At 35.4% G+C, this 21,420-nt stretch overlaps 1 protein-coding gene across 5 annotated transcripts in view; it reads right to left on the bottom strand.

Moving 5' to 3' along the window:
- Positions 1–21,420, bottom strand: part of PARG (poly(ADP-ribose) glycohydrolase) — a 130,519-nt gene that overhangs the window by 30,760 nt on the left and 78,339 nt on the right. For all 5 annotated transcript variants that reach the window (XM_053207238.1, XM_053207235.1, XM_053207234.1 and 2 more), the window contains 2 exons: positions 16,032–16,179; positions 1,220–1,298 (listed from right to left, as the gene is read on the bottom strand). In XM_053207238.1, coding sequence (XP_053063213.1) covers positions 1,220–1,298; positions 16,032–16,179 — 227 coding nt within the window. The remainder of the gene's footprint in view (positions 1–1,219; positions 1,299–16,031; positions 16,180–21,420) is intronic.

Below are 21,420 nucleotides of genomic sequence, written 5' to 3' on the forward strand. Positions count from 1 at the left end.
TGTTCATTTGTTTTGTTTCTTAAATTCCACATATGAATAAAATCATATGGTATTTGTCTTTCTCTGATTGACTTATTTCACTTAGGATTACACATTCTAGTTCATTCGCGTTGTTGCAAATGGCAAGATTTCATTCTTTTTGATGGCTGAGTAATATTCCATTGTGTGTATATATGTATGCATGTATGAATGATGTATGTAGGTATGAATGTGTGTGTATATGTCAAATCTTCTTTATCCTATGATCCAGCAATTGCACTATTGAGTATTTACCCAAAGGATATAAAAATACTGATTCAAAGGGATAGATGCACCCCAATGTTTACAGCAGCATTATCAACAATAGCTAAATTATGGAAAGAGTCCAAATATCCATCAACTGATGAATGGATAAAGAAGGTGTGGTATATATATACACAATGGAATATTATCTAGGCACCATTTCTATAAAAGTTCACCCCTGGTAAACCAATTTTGTGAGGAAGCAAAAATGGCAAAGTATAAAAATATTTTTCAGTCAGAAATAAGGAGACAGGAACAGCAAAGTTTACTGCTGTTAACTGTTCTGTGGCATTAGGCAAGCTTTCTCAACATGTTTCCCCACATACTTAATCTCACAGAAAAATTCAGGATAACTAAATAAGCCAGTTAAAGGCTTTAAGCTCTAATAAGAACTTATTCTAAATAAGTTTGGCCTTGGAAGTGAGCCTCCACTGACTGCTTACAACCTGGAAGCTGAGAGGTAAAGAACAAGAGTCCTGGGGTGCCTGGGTGTCTCAGTCTGTTAAGCATAGGACTTCGGCTCAGGTCATGATCTCATGGTTTGTGGGTTCAAGCCCCGCATCAGGCTTTGCACTGACAGCTCATAGTCTGCAGCTTGCTTTGAATTCTGTGTCTCCCTCTCTCTCTGGTCCCTCCCCTGCTTGTGAGCTCTCTCTCAAAAATAAAATAAACATCAAAATTAAAAAAAAAAAAAAAAAAGAACAAGAGTTCTGCCCGTCTTGCTCTTGGCTTAGACTTTTGGCTTTTATTTCTCTGTTCTTCCCTTTTGTATATGGAAATGGTAATACTATTTTAACTATTAATTAACCTGTAATACCGAACATAAAAAGGCAGTTACATTTCTGAAATAAGAGTAGATGGGAGACAGAATGTACGAGGTCAAGCCCACAATCCTTAGCTTTTGGTCAAGTGATACTAAAGTCAGAAATGAACTCACCTTTCACTCCCATCTTCGTGACTTCGGGCCCAACGATACGTTTCAGCATAGCCTGTGTATTCACTGTACTGTTCGGTACCTGAAACAAATAATCTGCCATTATTTTTTGGAAAGATTTTTCTTAAAAGCTGCATGTTCTAAAGGGTCTTGTTAATAAACTTATTTCTCCTTTCTAGAAATACCTTATTGGCAAATGTCAACTGAAACAAAAACCAAAAAACCCCATTGGTCTTAATGACTTGCTATTATTTTCTGTAAGGAAGAAAATGACACCTATAAAAGCCACTGCAATGTTTATTGTACACAGATAAATGTCTCGATCAACAGAGAAAACAAAATATGCTCTGTCATATTAATCTCTTTCATGAGGGATGCCTGGGTGGCTCACTTGGTAAAGCATCTGGCTCTTGACGTCAGCTCAGGTTATGGTATCACAGTTTTAAGTTCAAGCCCCACATTGCGCTCTGTGCTGACAGCACAGAGCCTGCTTGGGATTCTCTCTCCCTCTCTCTCTGCTCTTCCCCCACTTGTGTGCTCTGTTTCTCTCTCTCACAAAATAAACTTAAAAAAATTTTTACATAAAAAAATTTCTTTCGTGAGGAGTGCAGTGACTTTTATAAAAGTCCAATGTCTTCAATATTAGTAATCTGATGGTAATATTTAGTTTGCACTATTGAGAAAGCAATTTTACATAACGACATTCCCTGCTAAGAAAAGAGTCATTGAAATTAAATCTAGGACTTGCCTATCAACATGCAAGTGACTTCAAAGGGCATTTTAAAACCAGTATATTGTGATATGAGAAAGGGAGGAGAAAAAAGCATAATTAAAATTCACTTGAGAATGTGCACCAAGGCTGCCACTTAACAGAGATTTCTACTTTTATTTTTAAAAGTTTTTATTTTTTTAAGCATAATCTCTATATCCAATGTGGAACTCGAACTCATGACCCTGAGATCAAGTTACATTAAGCTCCTCCGACTGAGCCAGCCAGACACTCCCAGAGATTTCTACTTCATCAGACCTGAATGTCAGGAGGTATGGTGCCAAAGTGTCCTATTATTTAACTAAATAAAATCATTCCAATTCCTATGATCAGCTCAGTAATCACTTAATTTTCAAGAATCAACGAAACAGTAAAACGAAAAGCTGAAAACCCTGAGCAAGACAATACTTTTCATAAAGAAAAAAGAAATTAACAAAAAATAAACAAGACAACACTGACAATTAATATTAGTGACTTTTTTTAGTCCAAGTGCCTTAATTTTGCCAGTAAATAAAATGCAAGCAGACTGACTTTTTCAATTTTTTTAAAATGCTTTTTATTTATTTTTGAGAGAGAGGGAGGGAGGGAGAGAGAGAGAGAGAGAGAGATCACCAGAGAGGCATAAGGAATGAGGGGATACAGAATCTAAGGCCGGCTCCAGGCTCCAAGCTATCATCACAGAGCCTGATGTGGGGCTCAAACCCGTGAACAGTGAAATCATGACCTGAGCTGAAGTCAGACGCTCAATTGACTGAGTCACCCAGGTGCCCCCTGACTTTTACAGACAGCTAGGGCACTATTTATTAACAAATGACTACTCATACAATAAAGGCCCAATACTGAAGATATCTGTGACAGACTTAATATTCAGGGAAAAAATGTTATTAGAATATACAGTATTTCAGAAAAAAATATACTTTATAAAAATAGAAAGAAGGAGGGGGCATCTGGGTGGCTCAGATGGTTGAGCATATGATTCTTGATTTTGGCTCAGGTCATGATCTCACTGTTCATGAGACTGAACTCCGTGTCAGCTCTGTACTGATAGCGAGGAGCCTGTTTAGTATTCTCTTTCTATGCCCCTCCCCCGTTCTCTCTGTTTCTCTCCCCCCTCTCTCAAATAAAGATTTACAAAAAAAAAAAAAAAAAAGGAAATGGGGTGCCTGCCTGGCTCAGTTGGAAGAGCACGTGACTATTGATCTTGGGGTTGTGAGTTCAAGCCCGACGCTGGGTGCATAAATTACTTAAATAAATAAATAAACTTAGCGGTGCCAGGGTGGCTCAGTCAGTTAAGTGTCCGACTCTTGATTTCAGCTGGTGTTACGGTCTCATGGTTCATGGGATCAAGCCCCGTATTAGACTCAGCACTGATAGTGCAGAGCCTGCTTTCGAGTCTGTGACTCCCTCTCTCTCTGCCCCTACCCTGCTCTCTCTCTCAAAATAAATAAACTTATAATAATAAAATAAACAAACTTAAAAAATAGAAAACATGTTTAATAAAAATAAAAATAACTTAAAATCAAGTCATGACATGCTAATTATGAACTGTCAATTCTTCATCCAAAAGAAAATTAATTTCATTTTGGGGGTCAGGTTAACTTCTAACAGGTTACTTAAACAACCTGAAGCTTTTATACACAAAGAGTAGTAAATGTTGTGATTAACACTGCAAATGTCCTCTACATTTAACTATTAATTTACAGACAGAGAACAGAGAAACATGTTAAATACCACCATGAAAATGTAATCAGCAACATTTAGACCATGGGAAACTCTATAGGACCAATAGTCTGGGCTGCTTACAAAACATTCATAAGGAAAGTAAAAGAGAGAGGAACCTATGAATTAAAAGAAACAAATATGACAACACCAATCATAAGAAAGTGAGAGTAGTTATATTAATATTGGATAAATCAGACTTTATGTGAAGGAGTATTATGAAAGATAAAGAGGAATACTTCATAATGATAAAAGGGTCAATTCACCAGAAAGACATAACAATTATGCTTTTATTTTCAATTCACATTTGAAAAATTAATGAAATTCATCACATTAACAGATTAAAGAACCCCACATAATCATATCAAAAGTTGGAGAAAAAATAAAATTCAACACCTATCATGATTAATATTTTCAGCAAAACTAAGAATAAAAAAAAAAAAAGAACTCCCTCAATCTGATTAAGGATCATTACATAAAAACTTACAACTACCTTCATACTCAGTGATAAAAACATTCCACCTAATTCAACACTGTAGTGAAGTCCTAGCGGCTGCAATAAGGGAAATAAATAAATAAATAAATAAATAAATAAATAAAATAAAAATAGAAAGAAAAGTCACAAAGAGAATAAAAAAATAAGACTATCCCTATTTGCAAATGTTATGACTGTTCATGTAGCAAATCCTAAGGTATCACTAGGAAAAGAAAGAAAGAAAAGTTACGGAAAAGGAAGAAAAGCTCGTAAATAAATGCAGTAAGATCAAAGATAAGTCTATATACTAGCAACAAACAATGGGGAAATAAAACTTAAAAATCCATTAATCATAGCATCAAAACCCATAAAATACTTAGGAGTAAATGTAACAAAAGATGTAGAAGACACAACTGAGAAAAAGTAGAGAAGATTTAAATAAATGGTGACCATGTTCAGGGGCTTGAAGACTCAATATTGTATTTCTCAATACTGTAATTGCAAATTTTCCTCAATCCTGTTAATATCCTTAGCAGGCTTTTTTTTTTTTTTAATAGTAATTGAGATGGTGATTCTAAAATTTGAATGGAAATGCAAAGAACCTAAAATAATGAAAATACTTGTGAAAAAAGAACAGAATTGGAGGATTCAGCTACCTGAGTTTAAGATTTACTTAGCTGTGACCTAAGGAAAGACCAATAGATAGATCAATGGAAGTAAATAGAATTCATAGATAAATCTACACTTGTATGGTCAACTGACTTACAACAAAGGTGCTAAAACAATCCATTGGGGCAAGGATCAACCTTCTGACATGCTATTGCAATAATTAGATATTCATACAGAAAAATATCATAAACTTTAACTGCTACCTCACACTATGAACAAAAATCATTTTGAGATAAAATAAAAGGCATCAACATAAAACCTAAAGTTATAAGACCTCTAGAAGAAAACACAGGAGAATGGCTTTAAGATGTTGGAGGTACATAAAAATTTCTTAAATAGGACAAAGAAAGCAGTAACCTTAATAAAAATTTTAAAAGACTAGATTAGGTCAATATTAAAACACTTTTAGCAAAATGCTTAGGCAAGACTGGAGGAAAAATATTTGGAAAACAACTATCTGACGAAAGACTTGTGTTCAGAATACTGAAGAACTCCTAGAAGTCAATAATAAAAATATACAAACAACCCAATCTAGAAAAATAAGCAAAAGACTTAAACATCACAGAAGAAGATACAAAATTGGCCAATGACTACATGAAATACTGGTGAACATCACTAGTCCTAAGGGGAATGCAAATCAAAACCCCAGTGAAATACCACTATGTACCTGACAGAACAGCTAAATCAAAAAGAATGACAAAACTAAATGTGGACAAGGATGTCAGCTTAACTCCACTTAACAGGTTTGCTTTTTGCAGTGGCAAGGCTTAGAAGTTATGAAATCACATTCTGTGTATTCTAGGTTTATGCAAATGAGAAAAGAGGAAGGCTAGAATTTATGCCATGATGTTGGATGGCAATGAGAGGTACCCATAGGAATTCATGGTTGTTTGTTGGTATGTATATGCGTGTGTGTGGTTAAACCATATACCTCCTGGCTCTGATGATGAAGGCATGGAAGCAATGACTCTCTTCGTAGCAATAAGGAATAACCAATTCAACTCCTGATTTCTAAAAATTATTCTATATCCAGGACTCCTTGGAGAAATGGCTGAATCTAGGGGCAGGGAATATACAAGATTGAGTTTAGAACATCTTTTTATGCCAAAAAAGGAGAAAGTGCATTAAAGAATGGCGCATTGTCAAAGGAACACAATAGCCAACTGAAGGGGCTCTCACTGACCAAATCTGGAATAATTTAGCATCAAAACAGATGACAATAATGGATTATAACACATTGAATAAAGTAAGAATCCATGCATCTATAGAAATATTAATATACATAAATAAGAGAGAATGGAAAATCTCCCTACAGTAGAGCACCAGCTAAATGCAGAAGGAATGATGGAATTAAGAAAATGGGTGCTAAAATTAGTGGCCAAATGTTTGATGAGGACAGGTTTACACTTTCAAAGTATGTAAAATATATAACTACAAATTAATTAGAAAGGGAAAATACTAACTTGACAGTGGAGAACCTGGCACATCCTACCTCAACCAAGTCCTGACACTTAATATCACAGACACTGAAACAAAGTGGTATTACTATTCTCAAAAGATACATTAGAGCAGGACACATCATTTCAGTGGGATTCTAACTAAAATGAATAAACTGAATCTAGTTACAAAGAAACATTGTGCAAACCCAAAATAAGAGACAATCTACCAAGTAATTGGTTTATGTACTTTAAAAATATCAAGGTGAACAAATACCAGGAAAGGCTGAGAAACTATCCTGGTTGAAAGGAGTCAAGATGTGATCCACTACCGGAGTAGACTAGGAGGAAAAAAAGCTACAAAGAATATAATTAGGTTAACTGACAAAATGAAAATGAAAATATTGAGTAGGAATTAACTCATAGTTCTTTATTAATGTTAAATTTCCCAATTTTTATAACTTTGCTGTGCTGACTTAACAGAATTTCCTAGTTATTAAGAAATATACAACAAAGTATTTGGGGCACAAAGTTGGGGCACCTGGGTGGCTCAGGCAGTTAAGTGTCCGACTTTGGTTCAGGTCATGATCTCATGGTTCGTGAGTTCAAGCCCTGCGTCGGGCTCTGTGCTGATAGCTCAGAGCCTGCAGCCTGCTTCAGATTCTGTGTCTCCCTCTCTCTCTGTCCCCAACATCCCTGGTCACACTCTGTCTCTCTTTCAAAAATAAAATTTTTAAAAAATGGGGGGGGGGGTGTCATAATGTCTCCAACATACTCTTGGACAGAAATGAGGAAAAGAAAATAGAGAAAGAATGATAAAGCAGATGGGGAGAGATGTAAACTGGTGAATCTGGGTGAACAATATATGGAAGTTCCTTATATTATTCTTGTAACTTTCCTGAGTCTGAAGTTTCTCATAAACATATAAATATAAAAATATCTATATAATATAAATAAATATCTAAAAAGCTATGAAAAATACTCCGTTTTCACAGATGATTAAAATTTCCCATAACAAAAACTTAAAAGACTTAAACTCAATACTAGAGTTTCTAGTCTATTACTTAGCATACTGCTTCTTAAAAATAATTTTTCAAAAATTTAAAATAATGTATACTTAATTCTTATAAATTCATCTAGAATTTTGGATAAGATACTCAGCTACAAATTAAGAAAATAAACTACAGAATTCATGTTTTTTGCTAAGCCTTCCTGGACACCATAAGTAGAGTTGGTGGTCCCTTATCTGTGCTCCACAGTACTCTGCACAGAACATCAGTCAGGAACTTAACATATTAAATTGCAATCTGAAAGTCAGTTATATTTCTACACAGTAGCAATGAACAATCAGAAACTGAAATTTTAAATATACATTTACACAGCAATAAAAAAATACAAAATACTAAGGAATAAACCTGAGAAAATGTAAAAGTATACAGTGAAAAGTATACTACTGGGAGAAAGTAAAGATGACCCCAATAAACAGAGATATCTCATTCATGAGTCAAAGACTAAATATTGTTAAGATGTCAATTCTCCCCAAACTGATCTACAGATTCAAAGCAGTCTTGACTAAAAGTCCAGCAAGCTTTTTTGTAGATAGTGATAAACTGATTCTAAAATTCACCAAAACAACTCTGAAGAAGAACAAACTTGGAGGGCTCACACTACCTGATTTCAAGAATTATTATAAAGCTACAGCAATCAAGACAGTATGAAAACAAAAAGAATAAATCAGTAAACTGAATTTCAAAATTAGAAACTTCCATTCCTTAAACATCACTATTAAGGTCATGAAAAGACACACCACATATATCTAACAGAAGACTTGTATCTGGGGGACCTGAATGGTTCAGTCGATTAAGTGTCTGACTTCGGCTCAGGTCATGATCTGACAATTTGTGAGTTCCAGCCCCACGTCGGGCTCTGTGCTGACAGCTCAGAGCCTGAAGCCTGCTTTGGAGTCTGTGTCTCCCTCTCTCTGCCCCTCCCCCACTCACACTCTGTCTCTCTGTCTCTCAAAAATAAATAAACATTAAAAAGAATTAAAAAATAAATTAAAAAATAAAAAGAGAAAGACTTGTATCCAAAACATATAAAGCATTTTCAAAAGTCAATATAAGAAAACAAACCCAATTAAAACATGGTACAACAGTTTCATATATGTAGCCATATGTCAAAACTTCCCTAACTGTAAACTTTAAATATATAGTTTACTGTATGCCAATTATACCTCAATAAAGGTGTTGAAAATGTAATCTAACTCCCTCACTAGATTACCAGTTTCTCAAGGGCAGGATTATAAGTCATTAACATTTGTGTCTATATTAGCATTTTGTAACGCAAGTATATAAGATGCAGGGGTTGGCCCAGTTGGTGGAACATGCGACTCTTGATCTCAGGGTCGTGAGTTCAAGCCTCACATTGGATATGGGGCTTACTTAAAAAAAAAGAAAAAAGAAGAAAGAAAGAAAGAAAGAAAGAAAGAAAGAAAGAAAGAAAGAAAGAAGAATATAGAAGCAATTAAGTACTTGCATAAACATAATTATTAACAAACAAAACCGGAAGAACATTATATTAACTGAGGTTAAAATAATAAGTCCAGAAAGACTTAATCAGAAAGTACTATGCAATTGACATATATAAAAATTTCACATCTACAAATACAGGGTGGCATGGTAAAAGGAGCACCACACTGAGATTAGGAAACACGAGGGACCCAAAGTGAATCCTTAAGTAACCAAATTTCTCAGGGGACTTCCATTTCAGCATATGAATATCAAGCTTGTTAATAATTTTTGTTTTGTTTACGTCATAGAATTGCTTGGAAAGCCATAGGAGTTTAAAAGTCTTCAAAACCATAAAACAGTTAGTATTGGTGTCATCAAACTTAACTTTATAAAGAGGTAGAGAAACCAAAGACACGTGATTTCATTTATGTGAAGTTTAAAAGCAACCTGGTCTCCTGACCTGACTGGAAATAAAGACAGCTATGAATAGTTCTGTTCCTTTCTAATTTTTGTCCAGCAGTGGACAAGCTCCATTTCCTTATTTATAAAAAACAAAACAAAACTGCCTGCTCTGATCTCTTAACTACGAAAACAAACACCTGTTCTGTCTTTTCAAAAGAAAGTGGTTGAAAAATATAAAATACCAATTATTATATTTCTATTTTAGGTTAAGATGATTTTAGTCTTCCTTCCTAAAAGAAACAAAATTAGATTTATTTCCTTCAGGTATGGGAAATCAAAGATGCATATACAGATGCTTTTGCTCTAAGAAAATTAAATCCTGGTTTTTCTGAGTAGACATCCTTCAAAATTATATCAACTGTCTGTTCTGAAAAACAGATACCCTTGTTTTAAATTCAAATTTATTGATAAACTATGATGAAACACAAAGGTAAAAAGCGATAATAGCAAACAAGAGAAGACAACTGAATGACCTTTGTGGTAGCTCTCTGTGGGTATAGCCTGTAAGACTTCGTGCTCACAGACAAATCTTCACTTAAGGAAAAACGAGAAGGAATCCATTAAAATATGTGCAAGAGTTCATGACAGACTAGTGAGTTTTTAGATTTGGTAATACATATTCTTATCTTCTCTTACAAATAATGAAAAATTTATGAAGAACTAAGGAAAAAATATTTGGAGACTGAAAAAATTCTATGTATCTATGGGTTGTGCTCTTGGAAAGAAGGTTTATATGAAAGCAAAGCCATCTATCCTGCTTTTCTTAGGAGCACTCATACAGTGGTGATTATGCAGGAGATAGAACATTCTTGACTTTCATTCCCATGATCAATAAAAATGAAGAGAAGCTAAACTCAAACTGAGTTTGGATCCTTCCCAGTGAGCTGGTATCCTTTAGTTAGCAATGGGCTGTTTTTGTAGTGATGGGCCTTCAGTATTGTTGTTCTATAAGAAGCATCAATACCATAAGCAGTGGTATCCACTTTTCTACTTTCTAGCAGATCTGCTGACATTCACAAAAGATGTTAAGAATCTGTGATATCTGGGGCAATTCTCTTCACTAGAGGGCAGGTTTTATTTTAAAGGTACTAACATTCTGTTCAGTAAGTTTTATGTCTAGGCACCCGCTTTAAGTGCTCACCATACAGAAACAACAAAACAAACTCCCAGAACCATGATAACACCCTTTGGTAGTAAAGTTATTTTGCTAGATGATGTAGAAGAACATGAAAAAGGGTAAAGAAGGAAAAGGTTGGGGCGGGGGGGAGACTGCAGTTTCTTTCCTTCTATCTATATTTACTGAAAAGTTTTATCCATGGCTGCCTCCAGGGAGGATCACAGCAAATAGAGGGATAACACTATCTGGATAAACACTATTTGCCTGTTTGCATGACCTGTTTCATATTCATTTCAAAGTCTGATACCAACCAGATACCCCACAATGATGATAAATTTAATTTATTTCTAATTTCTCAAACTCTTCTACAGATTCAGGCAGCATAGTCACAGCCATTAGCTCATTGAGCCTGGATGAATCATAGAAGCAATGGAATTGATCAGGCGGATAGATTGCAGTGCATGGTTAAGAGTCTCCTAAGAAGGAAGATGGCAGAAATCCAACATCAAATAGATGATGAAATGGCCATTTCCATTAAGAGAACATCACATCACAGATATTAATTAGAAGGCACTATAATAGAATTAAGTGGATGTGAGGAAAAATGCTGAGTTAAAAGTCACCCCGGATGTCCCTAGCCTGAAGTATTTATAGATGCGAAGGTGAGTCATGGATCTGCAATTTTCCATTCATTTTACAATAGCTGTAGGTAAGGTAGAGAACAGACATAACTCCATAGTGATGATCCTTTTTTAGACAGAGGACAAACTATCTTTAAAAAAAAAAAAAAAAAACAATTCTAGTATTTTCCTTTTACTGTTCTCAGGAAAATTACATCTTTTATTTACAGCAACATTAATGGTAGATAAGAGACTTACTACTTCCCAAGTAAAAAAGAAATGAAGCAAATGAAACAAATTAGCTTTGAGTTTAAATGCCCAGCATTCTACCAACTTTTTTATTTTAAGGATGGAAATTCATCTTTAAAACTAAGGAGAGATTCTGTTCTGAATCTTCGGTTCAAATACTCATTTAGCTGCTAAAAATTAAAAATCTTTTAAAGTATTATTTGACACACCCAAATGCTGGAGGCAGTCACATTCCAGACATTAAGAGCTCTCTAAAACATAATGAGACTAATATTTAAAGTATCTATTGGCTTTGGGGCGCCTGGCTGGCTCAGTCGGTTAAGTGTCTGACTCTTAATTTTGGCTCAGGTCATGATCTCATGGTTCGTGAGATGAAGCCTTCCATCGGCCTCTGTGCTGATGATAAGGAGTCTGCTTGGGATTCTCTCTCCCTTTCTCTCTGCCTCTCCTCCACTTGCTCTCCTTCTCTCTCAAAATAAATATAACAAAAACAACAACAAAAAATCTATTGGCCCAACAATGGATTTAGACAGTTTAATTTTTTTGTTCTGCAATTCCTGTACTTTCTTTTCCCCTAATACATTTCAACTGCATCCTTCCTATCTGCACACATGATAAACAATAAATGCAGACAGAGGACCAATAAGTGAGTTGAGACAACACTGAATAAAAAAGGTTTTTATCTTTACATTTCAGTATAATCTGGATCACAACCTCAGAATTCCAGATGAAATACTTCAGGTTATTAACTTCAAATAGTTGAGTTTTTATCCAAGAGGAAGTTTCTTTGCTGAGGCTCCATTCTTAATTTCCCATATAAACTTAAAAAATTAACAACTTACCTTACCTCACCAAAAAGCAGAATCACAGGGATATTATAAAAATAATAAGATATCCAAATACTGCACAATAACTTGTTAAAAGCCTTTTTCTTTTAACCAACAAAAACTTACAAAATATAAGGACACATCAGCAAAACTGATTAAGTAAAAACCTCTGAAAAATTCCTCCTCCATAAAAGCAATGAGAACACTGGCAAAAATTGTGAGAATCAACTTTTTATGAACTGTGGGAATAACCAAAGGCTTGTAGCAGTCTGAGGAGGGTTTATTAAAGAAAATTGGCTGAATCTTGGAAAAAACAATGAGTTTTACGATGTTTTAACTTTCCTTATTCTTATTCAACTCTTGCAAGCTCTAGAGTAGCCTTAAAATCCAACAGTCTGCTATAAACATTGGGGTACAAGTGCCCCTATGCATCAGCACTCCTGTATCCCTTGGGTAAATTCCCAGCAGTGTTATTGCTGGGTCATAGGGTAGATCTATTTTTAATTTTTTGAGGAACCTCCACACTGTTTTCCAGAGTGGCTGCACCAGTTTGCATTCCCACCAACAGTGCAAGAGGGTTCCTGTTTCTCCATATCCTCTCCAGCATCTATAGTCTCCTGATTTGTTCATTTTAGCCACTCTGACCAGCATGAGGTGGTATCTCAGTATGATTTTGATTTGTATTTCCCTGATGAGGAGTGACGCTGAGCATCTTTTCATGTATCTGTTGGTGTCACACTCTCAACAATAGCCAAATTGTGGAAACAGTCTAAATGTCCATCAACTGATGAATGGATAAAGAAATTGTGGTTTATATACACAATGGAGTACTACATGGCAATGAGAAAGAATGAAATATGGCCCTTTGTAGCAATGTGGATGGAACTGGAGAGTGTGATGCTAAGTGGAATAAGCCATACAGAGAAAGACAGCTACCATATGGTTTCACTCTTATGTGGATCCGGAGAAACTTAACAGGAACCCATGGGGGAGGGGAAGGAAAAAAACAAAAAGAGAGGTTAGAGTGGGAGAGAGCCAAAGCATAAGAGACTCTTAAAAACCGAGAACAAACTGAGGGCTGATGGGGGGTGGGAGGGAGGGGGGGTGAGTGATGGGTATTGAAGAGGGCATCTTTTGGGATAAGCACCGGGTGTGGTATGGAAACCAATTTGACAATAAATTTCATATTAAAAAAAAACAAAACACCAACAGTCTATAATCACAGTGAAAACCACCTAAGGGTTCAGAAAACGGTTGAAGCTCCTTCAAAGCCCCATTCTCAGAGAACTGTCATCATCTAACCTATCTGGTGGTTCCCTGGAAGACCTCACTCACAAAGCTGCCTTTATTTGACCTGACTTGGAATATACCCAGTACAAAAAACCTAATCCCCAAGGTTGTTAGTTGAAAACAATTACATGGAATTGCTTAGCAGTATGGCTGCCTGAGGCAGTAGGTATCAGTTAGGGCAAGTAAAAGTCTTATCAAAAAGTTTCAAAAGAAAAGCTGAGGAATGAGATATCTGTAAGGGGCTTTAAAAAGTTCTTAGTATTCCCAGGAATCTAGAAGTCTATGTGTATGACCATGTCTGTGCACATGCTCAAGAAAGACCTGAGAAAGTCCTAAGCTCACTCCTCAGACCTTGAGGCTCTGTGCAAGCAGGAAGTGAAGTGCGAAGTACAAGCAGGAAGGAAGTGTCATTGGCCTGGTTGAGTGCTGAAGGTGAGCCCCAATGTCCACATAGAGCCCTTCACTAAAGACTGAAAGACTTATTGGCTCTAAGCATTTAAGCAATCTTCATCCAATCATTAGCTAACCACTAACCTAACCCAGCAGAGACTAATGGTCACATATAAAAAAGAATACAGACTTTACAGAATTAGTTTAGAAAGGTTACGAAACAACAAGAGCAAACAGCAACAAAAACAAACTCTAGGCAAAGGGGAAAATCTGATTTTGAGAGTTGCTACATTATTCAAATGTGTGGTTTTCAACAAAAAATTGAGATATGCAAAGAAAAAAGAAAGTAGGCCCATACTCAGGGAAAAAAAGGGAGTAAACTATAACTGTACCCAAGGAGCCCAGATGTTAGACTTACTGTACAAAGACATTAGCTATTTTAAATATATTCAAAAAACTAAGGGAAATTATGTCTAAAGAACTAAATTAAAGTTTGCAAATAATGCCTCACAAATAGAGAATCTCAAAGAGAGAGAGAGAGAAATTATTAAAAAGAAAAAAAAAAAGAACCAAATAGAAATTCTGGAGTTGAAAATTACAGTAATCAGAATAAAAATTTCAAGGGCACCTGGGTGGCTCAGTTGGTTGAGCATCCTTGACTCTTGATTTCGGCTCAGGTTATGATCCTATGGTTTGTGAGATCAAGCCCATGTCTGGCTCTGTGCTGTCATCACAGATTGGGATGCTATCTCTCCCTCTCTCTCTGCCCCTTCCCCCCAACCTCAAAAGAAATAAATAACCATAAGAAAAAAAAAAAGTTATAAACATTTTTCACTGGAGGGACTCAAAGGCAGTGAAAGGAAGCACAAAAAAGAATCTGTAAACTTGAATATAGGTCAATTGAGATTATCCTGTCTGAGGAACAAAAGAATAGAGGATGAAGAAAAACGAACAGAGCTTCAGAGACCAATAAGACATCATCATGTATACCAACATATGCATAATGGGATTCTCAGAAGGAGAAGAAAAAAAGGAACAGAAAGAATATTTAAAGAAGTACTGGTCAAAAATTTACCAAATTTAAACATTCAAGCAGCTCAATGAACCCCAAATAGGATAAAATCAAAGAGATTCTAAACACGTCATAATCAAACTGTTCAAAGACAAAGAGAAAATCATGAAAGTAAAACATAAGGAACAAAATGTTGATACTCTCTTGAAGGTTGTCTACAAATATATCTGAGACAAAGAGAGTGGCTTCAAGAGTAGATCTCAGAGTCTTAGTTCAGACACGTACGTCTTTGGAGGTAAATTAGTTGAGTATAAATTTTATGTAACTCCTATGGAATGGTTTTTCTCTCACTGTAATTTTTCAGAATAACAATCAACCCAATTCTCCAACTCAGTTAAATATTTAGTTTCCCACACTAATCTCAAAGCGGCAACAGATTCAAAACGGATAAGAAATCTTCTTTTGCAGAAAGATAGAGGCATCAGCAGCTGATGACTGATTATGGCTTTTATGTGGGAATGTTCTTTTAGGTACCTGAATAAAAGACTTAATTTATGTATAGTGGCTGATTAAGAATTTGAGAGGTGGGAGTTAATCACTAATTTTTTGGTAGCTGATTCACAAGAAAGTACAGTGACATAGTTGTATCTCAAGCTAAAAAAACTTAAGAAAAAAATTTTAATCTCAATAATAGACCAAAAGTATAAATTTTACTATATTTCCCTCTCTCCTCCTTCCATATTAACTTAAATCAAGAAGAGGCATTTAGATCATCACACTTTTTCTCTCAGGATTAGAAATTAGGGTAAACATGAGGTTCCTGATTTATTACTATTCAATGAAAGCTCTCTGTTGTACTCTCTTTGAATACTGTAAGTATGCTTTTTAAATGTATATACATCTTCATATTGAAGTATAACAAAGCACTTTGGAAACATAATGGAAGAATAATAACAGAATACATGGTCAAAGACACATCACTATCCTCTTTTTAAGGGCATAACATAAAATTTCAAACTGGAGGGTAGCTTTTACCCTTGTTCCTCAGATAAAGATGTCAAGAATGAAAAGGTGGGTATCAAGTGTCTTACTCAAGACTAGGAAAATAGAACTGTAACGATTTCCAAAAACCAAGAATAAAGTAATCAATAAAAACATTGGGACTAAGGCCAATGATAGAGAAAAGCTGTATCTGGGTGGCCTCTAGTCTTCATGATAGATACTCATAGGTGGGGAAAGCTACTTATTGTACAGACTTCCCAAAACTAACCTGTAATGATAAGACATTCATTGTGATCCAGCACCTCAGTGAAGAGCCGTGAAACAATTAACTCGGGGTTAATTAAAAAGCGGATTTCTTCTTGCACAAGTCCTGCACCGGTTACACCACCTCCAACAAAACGGTTTGCAAAATCCACCTATTTGGAAAAATGTGGCATGTTAAATGATTATCTAAAATACCTACATATATGATAAAGAAGCACTTTCTCTCTTCCTTTCGTTTCCCATATAAATCAATCCCCAAATTAGTAATCTTCCAACGGAGAACAGACTGTGGTTGACTGCACTCTTTCCATCTCACTCCAGGTAACATCTTTGCATACTTCTTTAGATTCCAAAACCTTAGAAGGAACCTGGAAAATGGAGCTTTTAGGCAAAAGCCTCAGTGTAATCATATAGACTCTTATTTACAAACCTTATATGTACTACAAGGGCCACAAGTCAAAGGAAACTTTATCTGGAAAGGTTTCAAGATCATTTCCCTACCATTCACTACTCAATTTCCATTTATGGATTTCATATGACTCTAATATAATTATATCTTTCTTATATACTATGGCAATCAAACATTTGTCCTTAAAGAACTGAAAAATTTAGTAATTGCCCTTTTTTTTTTTTTTAAGTAATTGCCCTTTTTTGGATAACCTTTTTCTTCTGTGAAAGGATAAAGAGATAAAATTTCACCCTAAATTCAGTTGCAAAGCCCAAACTACATGAACATTACAAACTGTTTAGTTTTACTATACCTAAGGAGGAAAAAAAAGAAAACAGGAAACCTAGTTTAACAACAAAGACTCATAAAATTGGCTATTGTTGATAATGCTGCTATAAACATTGGGGTGCACGTTTATGGAAAGAGCCCAAATGTCCATTCACTGATGGATAAAGAAGATGTTTCATGTATATATATACATACACACATACACACAAACACACACACACACACACAATAGAATATTACTCAGCCATAAAATAGTATGAAATCTTGCCTTGTGCAATGATGAGAATGGAGTCAGAGAGTATTATGCTAAGTGAAATAAATCAGTCAGAGAAAGACACATACTATATGATTTCACTCATATTTGGAGTTTAAGATACAAAATAAACAATCACAGGGGAGGGAGAAACAGAGGCAAACCAAGAAACAGACTCTTAACTATAGAGGGCAAACAGAGGGTTACCAGAGGGTAGACAGGTGGGGGGGGGGGGGTGGTTAAATAGGTGATGGGAATTAAGGAGTGCATCGTGGTGATGAGCACGGGTTGCTGTATCTAAGTGTTGAATCAAAAATTGTAATATCTAATATCACTGTATGCTAACTAACTGGAATTAAAAAAAAAAGTTAAAAGAAAAACCCAAAGGGGGCACCTGGATGGCTCAGCCGATTGAGCATCAGACTTCAGCTCAGGTCATGATCTCATGGTTCATGAGTTCGAGCCCTGTGTCAGGCTCTGTGCTGACAGCTTGGAGCCTGGAGTCTGCTTCGGATTCTGTCTGTCTGTCTGTCTGTCTCTCTCTCTCTCTCTGACCCTCCCCTGCTCACTCACATTCTGACCCCTCTCTCAAAAATAAACATTAAAACAAACAAAAAAAAGATTCAACTAAATTAATATTTCCAATTTAGTTTAAAATTACTCATAAGCTTTCTGTGGAGTACTATAATGGGATCCCCAAGCTCCTATTAATAAAGATGAGTTACACAATGCTCTAGACAAAGCAAATTCTACCTGTCAGTATTATTTGTCTTAAACTTACTAAGCACTCTAGCGTGTCCCACATTATGCGAAGCTCTATGGGGCAATATGTAAGAAATGGTTTCCAACTTTTAGATTACTCTATTTGAGGATTTAGATTACACACATACGTAACACCTTGTGTACATACACAGCCACCCACACCTACAAAGATTTTAGTAAGGTAAGAGAGGCTTAAATACTGTACAGAGAAAACATACTCTCTTTCCTCTACTCCTACAGTACTACCACACTCACAACACTTCTGATGTCAGATGTATGGGTTTCCACACATAGAGCAATTCTGAAACACCAGCTGGATGTCCTACAATTCAATTCAGTTCTGACACCATCTACCAGGAGTTAGCATCAGATCCAACAGGCTAATAACAATTCAGTCCCACAAGACTGCCCCACTTCAGACACCAACTGCAACTAGAAGTACAGTTGATCGGCTATAAATTGGGGTTCTCATAATCTGCTCTTGTGGTTTGATAAACTCACAGAACTCACGGTAACACTTACTTATGTTTACTCATTTATTAAAAAGGATATAATAATGGATAGAGATGAATAGACATATGAAGTGATAGGGCGTGGTATATGGTAAGAGGCATAGAGCTACCTCTCCCTCTCCCCATGTTCACCAACTTCCACATGTTCACCAACCTGGAAGCTCTTTGAATCCCATACTTTTGGGTAGTTTGGTGGAAGCTTCATCACTTAGGCATGATCAATCATCAGCACAGTCTCCAGTCCCTCTCCTTTTCCCAGAAGATGGGGAGTAGAGTAGAAAGTTTCAAGCTTCTAATCATGGCTTAGTCTTTTTGGTAACCAGCCCCCACCCTAAAGCTCTCCAGGAGCTCACCAAAAGTCACCTCATCAGAACAAAAGACACTCCCATCACCTAGGAAATTACAAGGGTTTTAGGAGCTCTGTGCAAAGAATCAGGGGCAGACACCAATATAGATTTTTTTCTATGATTTTACATATACTTTCAGACTACTGTCAAATGTAAGATTTCTTAAAACCTGTTTGTATTCTCAGGGCACCTGGGTGGCTCAGTCGGTTAAGCATCCGACTTTGGCTCAGGTCATGATCTGACAGTTTGTGAGTTCGGGCCCTGCACTGGGCTCTGTGATGATAGCTCACAGCCTGGAGCCTGCTTCGGTTTCTGTGTGTCCCTTTCTCTCTGTCCCTCCTCCTCTCCTCTCTAAAATGAATAAACATTAAAAAAAATTTTTTTTAAGTTGCTTATGTCTCTAAAGCAATTGTAATATTAAACAATACTTTGAAGCCTATTCTACAAAAGAGTAAAACAAGAATATGAATTTTTTATATATAAAAATATATGTGGAAAGACAGAAACTAACAGAACGTAACGCAGTCTTCTTTCATTAGAAAAGAACTTAGAAAATACTGAAAAATATGACTGGACAAGATCTTGAAATGAGTTATCACAGAATCATATATAAGTTTATATTCAGACATACTAAATCAACACTAAAAAAAGAGTAACTCTGTAGCTTATATAGAAAAATAATTTTGATTCAACAAGTCCATTGATTAGAATTATTTACAATATATAAAGTCATTATGCATTGGGTGATTTATGACTTAAAATATTCAACAAATATTAACTGAATATTGTGCTGGGGACCATGAGATACAAAAATAAGTAAGACATGGGCCCTGGCTTCACAGCATTTGTAATCTAGATGAGATCCCAGCACATAAGCAGAATGAAAAAATGTTTATTAAAGAACCTACTAGAATATATTTGATCCTTTCCAAATAATACAATTAACTAAAACTGGAGCATGGGGAGGAGAATACGGGAGTTTACAAGAGGAGATGATATTCAATTTAGATTTTGCTGACATTTCAGGCAGAGGGAATAACTGCACAAACACATAGGAAAAACACAGAGCTGTAAGCAGCTCTATGAAGAGTGATAAGCATGTTCCTCACGCCTATCTGCGATGTAGAGTATGTGAAGGATTATGGTTGGTGATAAGGTATTCTTGGAATGATTATAAAAAGAAAAGTTACAACTGGACCTTACACAGGGTCCAGTTGTAACTTTAAACTGAGTCTAGAGTTTAAAGAATGAATTGGAAAGGTGTAAAATTAAAAGCAGAGAAGCTGGTTAGGTGACTACTAAATAGGTTTGACAAGAATTACTTAGGCCTCAAATAAGTCAGTGGGAAAGAAACTGAAGAAAAGAGAGGTCCAGCAAAAAATTAAAACAGACGGCACTTAAAAACCAAGAGACTAGCTAAGTAAGTATAATGGTATCGTGAATACAAATGAGAAACAAAGTTTGAGATCAGCTAAACTTAATTTTTACTGGAACAAGGTACATAACTAAAATAAAAAAGAAGTTCTATATAATTTATGTATAACTTGGTAATCATAAATGAAATACATTCAATGTGCATACTATTATTCATTCTTTGAATAAAAGGCCAACATTTATTACTTGAAAGGTATGCACAGAAATAAATACGTTATACTAAACTCAATATGCCCCTGAAAGCAGGGGTCTTTTAAAAAAATCAAACTTTCCACTACTTAAAAAAGTTCTTAATAGAAGGCTTTCTATTACAGGTGAGAAACCTGTTCCAGAACATGAACACAAGCATATGAGTGCTTATTTTTAGCCATTTTCCAACTCACTTCACTTTAAAGCTATTTGTTCAGATTATTCAGTTTCTGAATTATAACTTGATGAAAAGAGAGAAATGATAACAATCCTTAGAGAGGTCTTGTTGCCATTCAGCATAATGTAACTTATATGCTACACAAGGAACTTTTTAAATTGCAATACAGTATTTCTCCCATCTCCTGGGGATACATAGCATGGGTAGGGAGAATAATTAATAGAAGTCTTTATGGTATTCTTTTAATCCACTGAGGTTTCACATTTCACCTATAATATATTCTAGAAAAGTGGGAAGAATCTCAACCTTGAATGTTGTTAAATAATTCCTTGCTGAATTGTATTGTGATGAAAGGTCAGCATTCCCACAGCGCTAACTAGCAGTAGCTTTGTTTATTTCATGTGTATTAAGACTCTCTCAGTCAATCTATTACTTTAATGTAGAAAAGAACATCATCAAAATGTAAATGTGGGGGAAAAGTAACATTCATTTGAAGTAAATTTTAAGCCTATTTCAAAATTATTATTTAACAAAAAAAGTAATGATTAAATACAAATTAAAAAAAATTTTTTTAAGTACCAGACAAATATTACTCCAGTTATCCTAAGTATTTCTATTTATAATCTCAAAAAAATCACTGGGAGATGGTGATTTAAAACAAAACATGGTTTGCCCCTTTGAAGATTTTAATTATAAATGTATCTTTTAAAAGGCCATTCTAAAAAGAATCTCAGTTTCATTAAGCACTTAGAGTATAAATATATAATAACCAGGCAAATGCAAATCAGTCTAGTAATTTTACAGTATACATTAAGTTATTCAAACAAGTTAGTCCACTCTCTGGAACCTGATTTAGATTCTGACCCAATATAAGCACCAAATAAGGATCTAAGAAGAAAAATCAGCAATTCCCAGTAGAAGTGAAATGATGTATAAGCATCTTTCAAAGAAAACTGACATTGTGATGCTCTTATAAATGGGA

This window comes from Acinonyx jubatus, chromosome D2 (assembly GCF_027475565.1).
Source record: "Acinonyx jubatus isolate Ajub_Pintada_27869175 chromosome D2, VMU_Ajub_asm_v1.0, whole genome shotgun sequence".
In the NCBI taxonomy this organism is placed as follows: Eukaryota; Metazoa; Chordata; class Mammalia; order Carnivora; family Felidae; genus Acinonyx; species Acinonyx jubatus.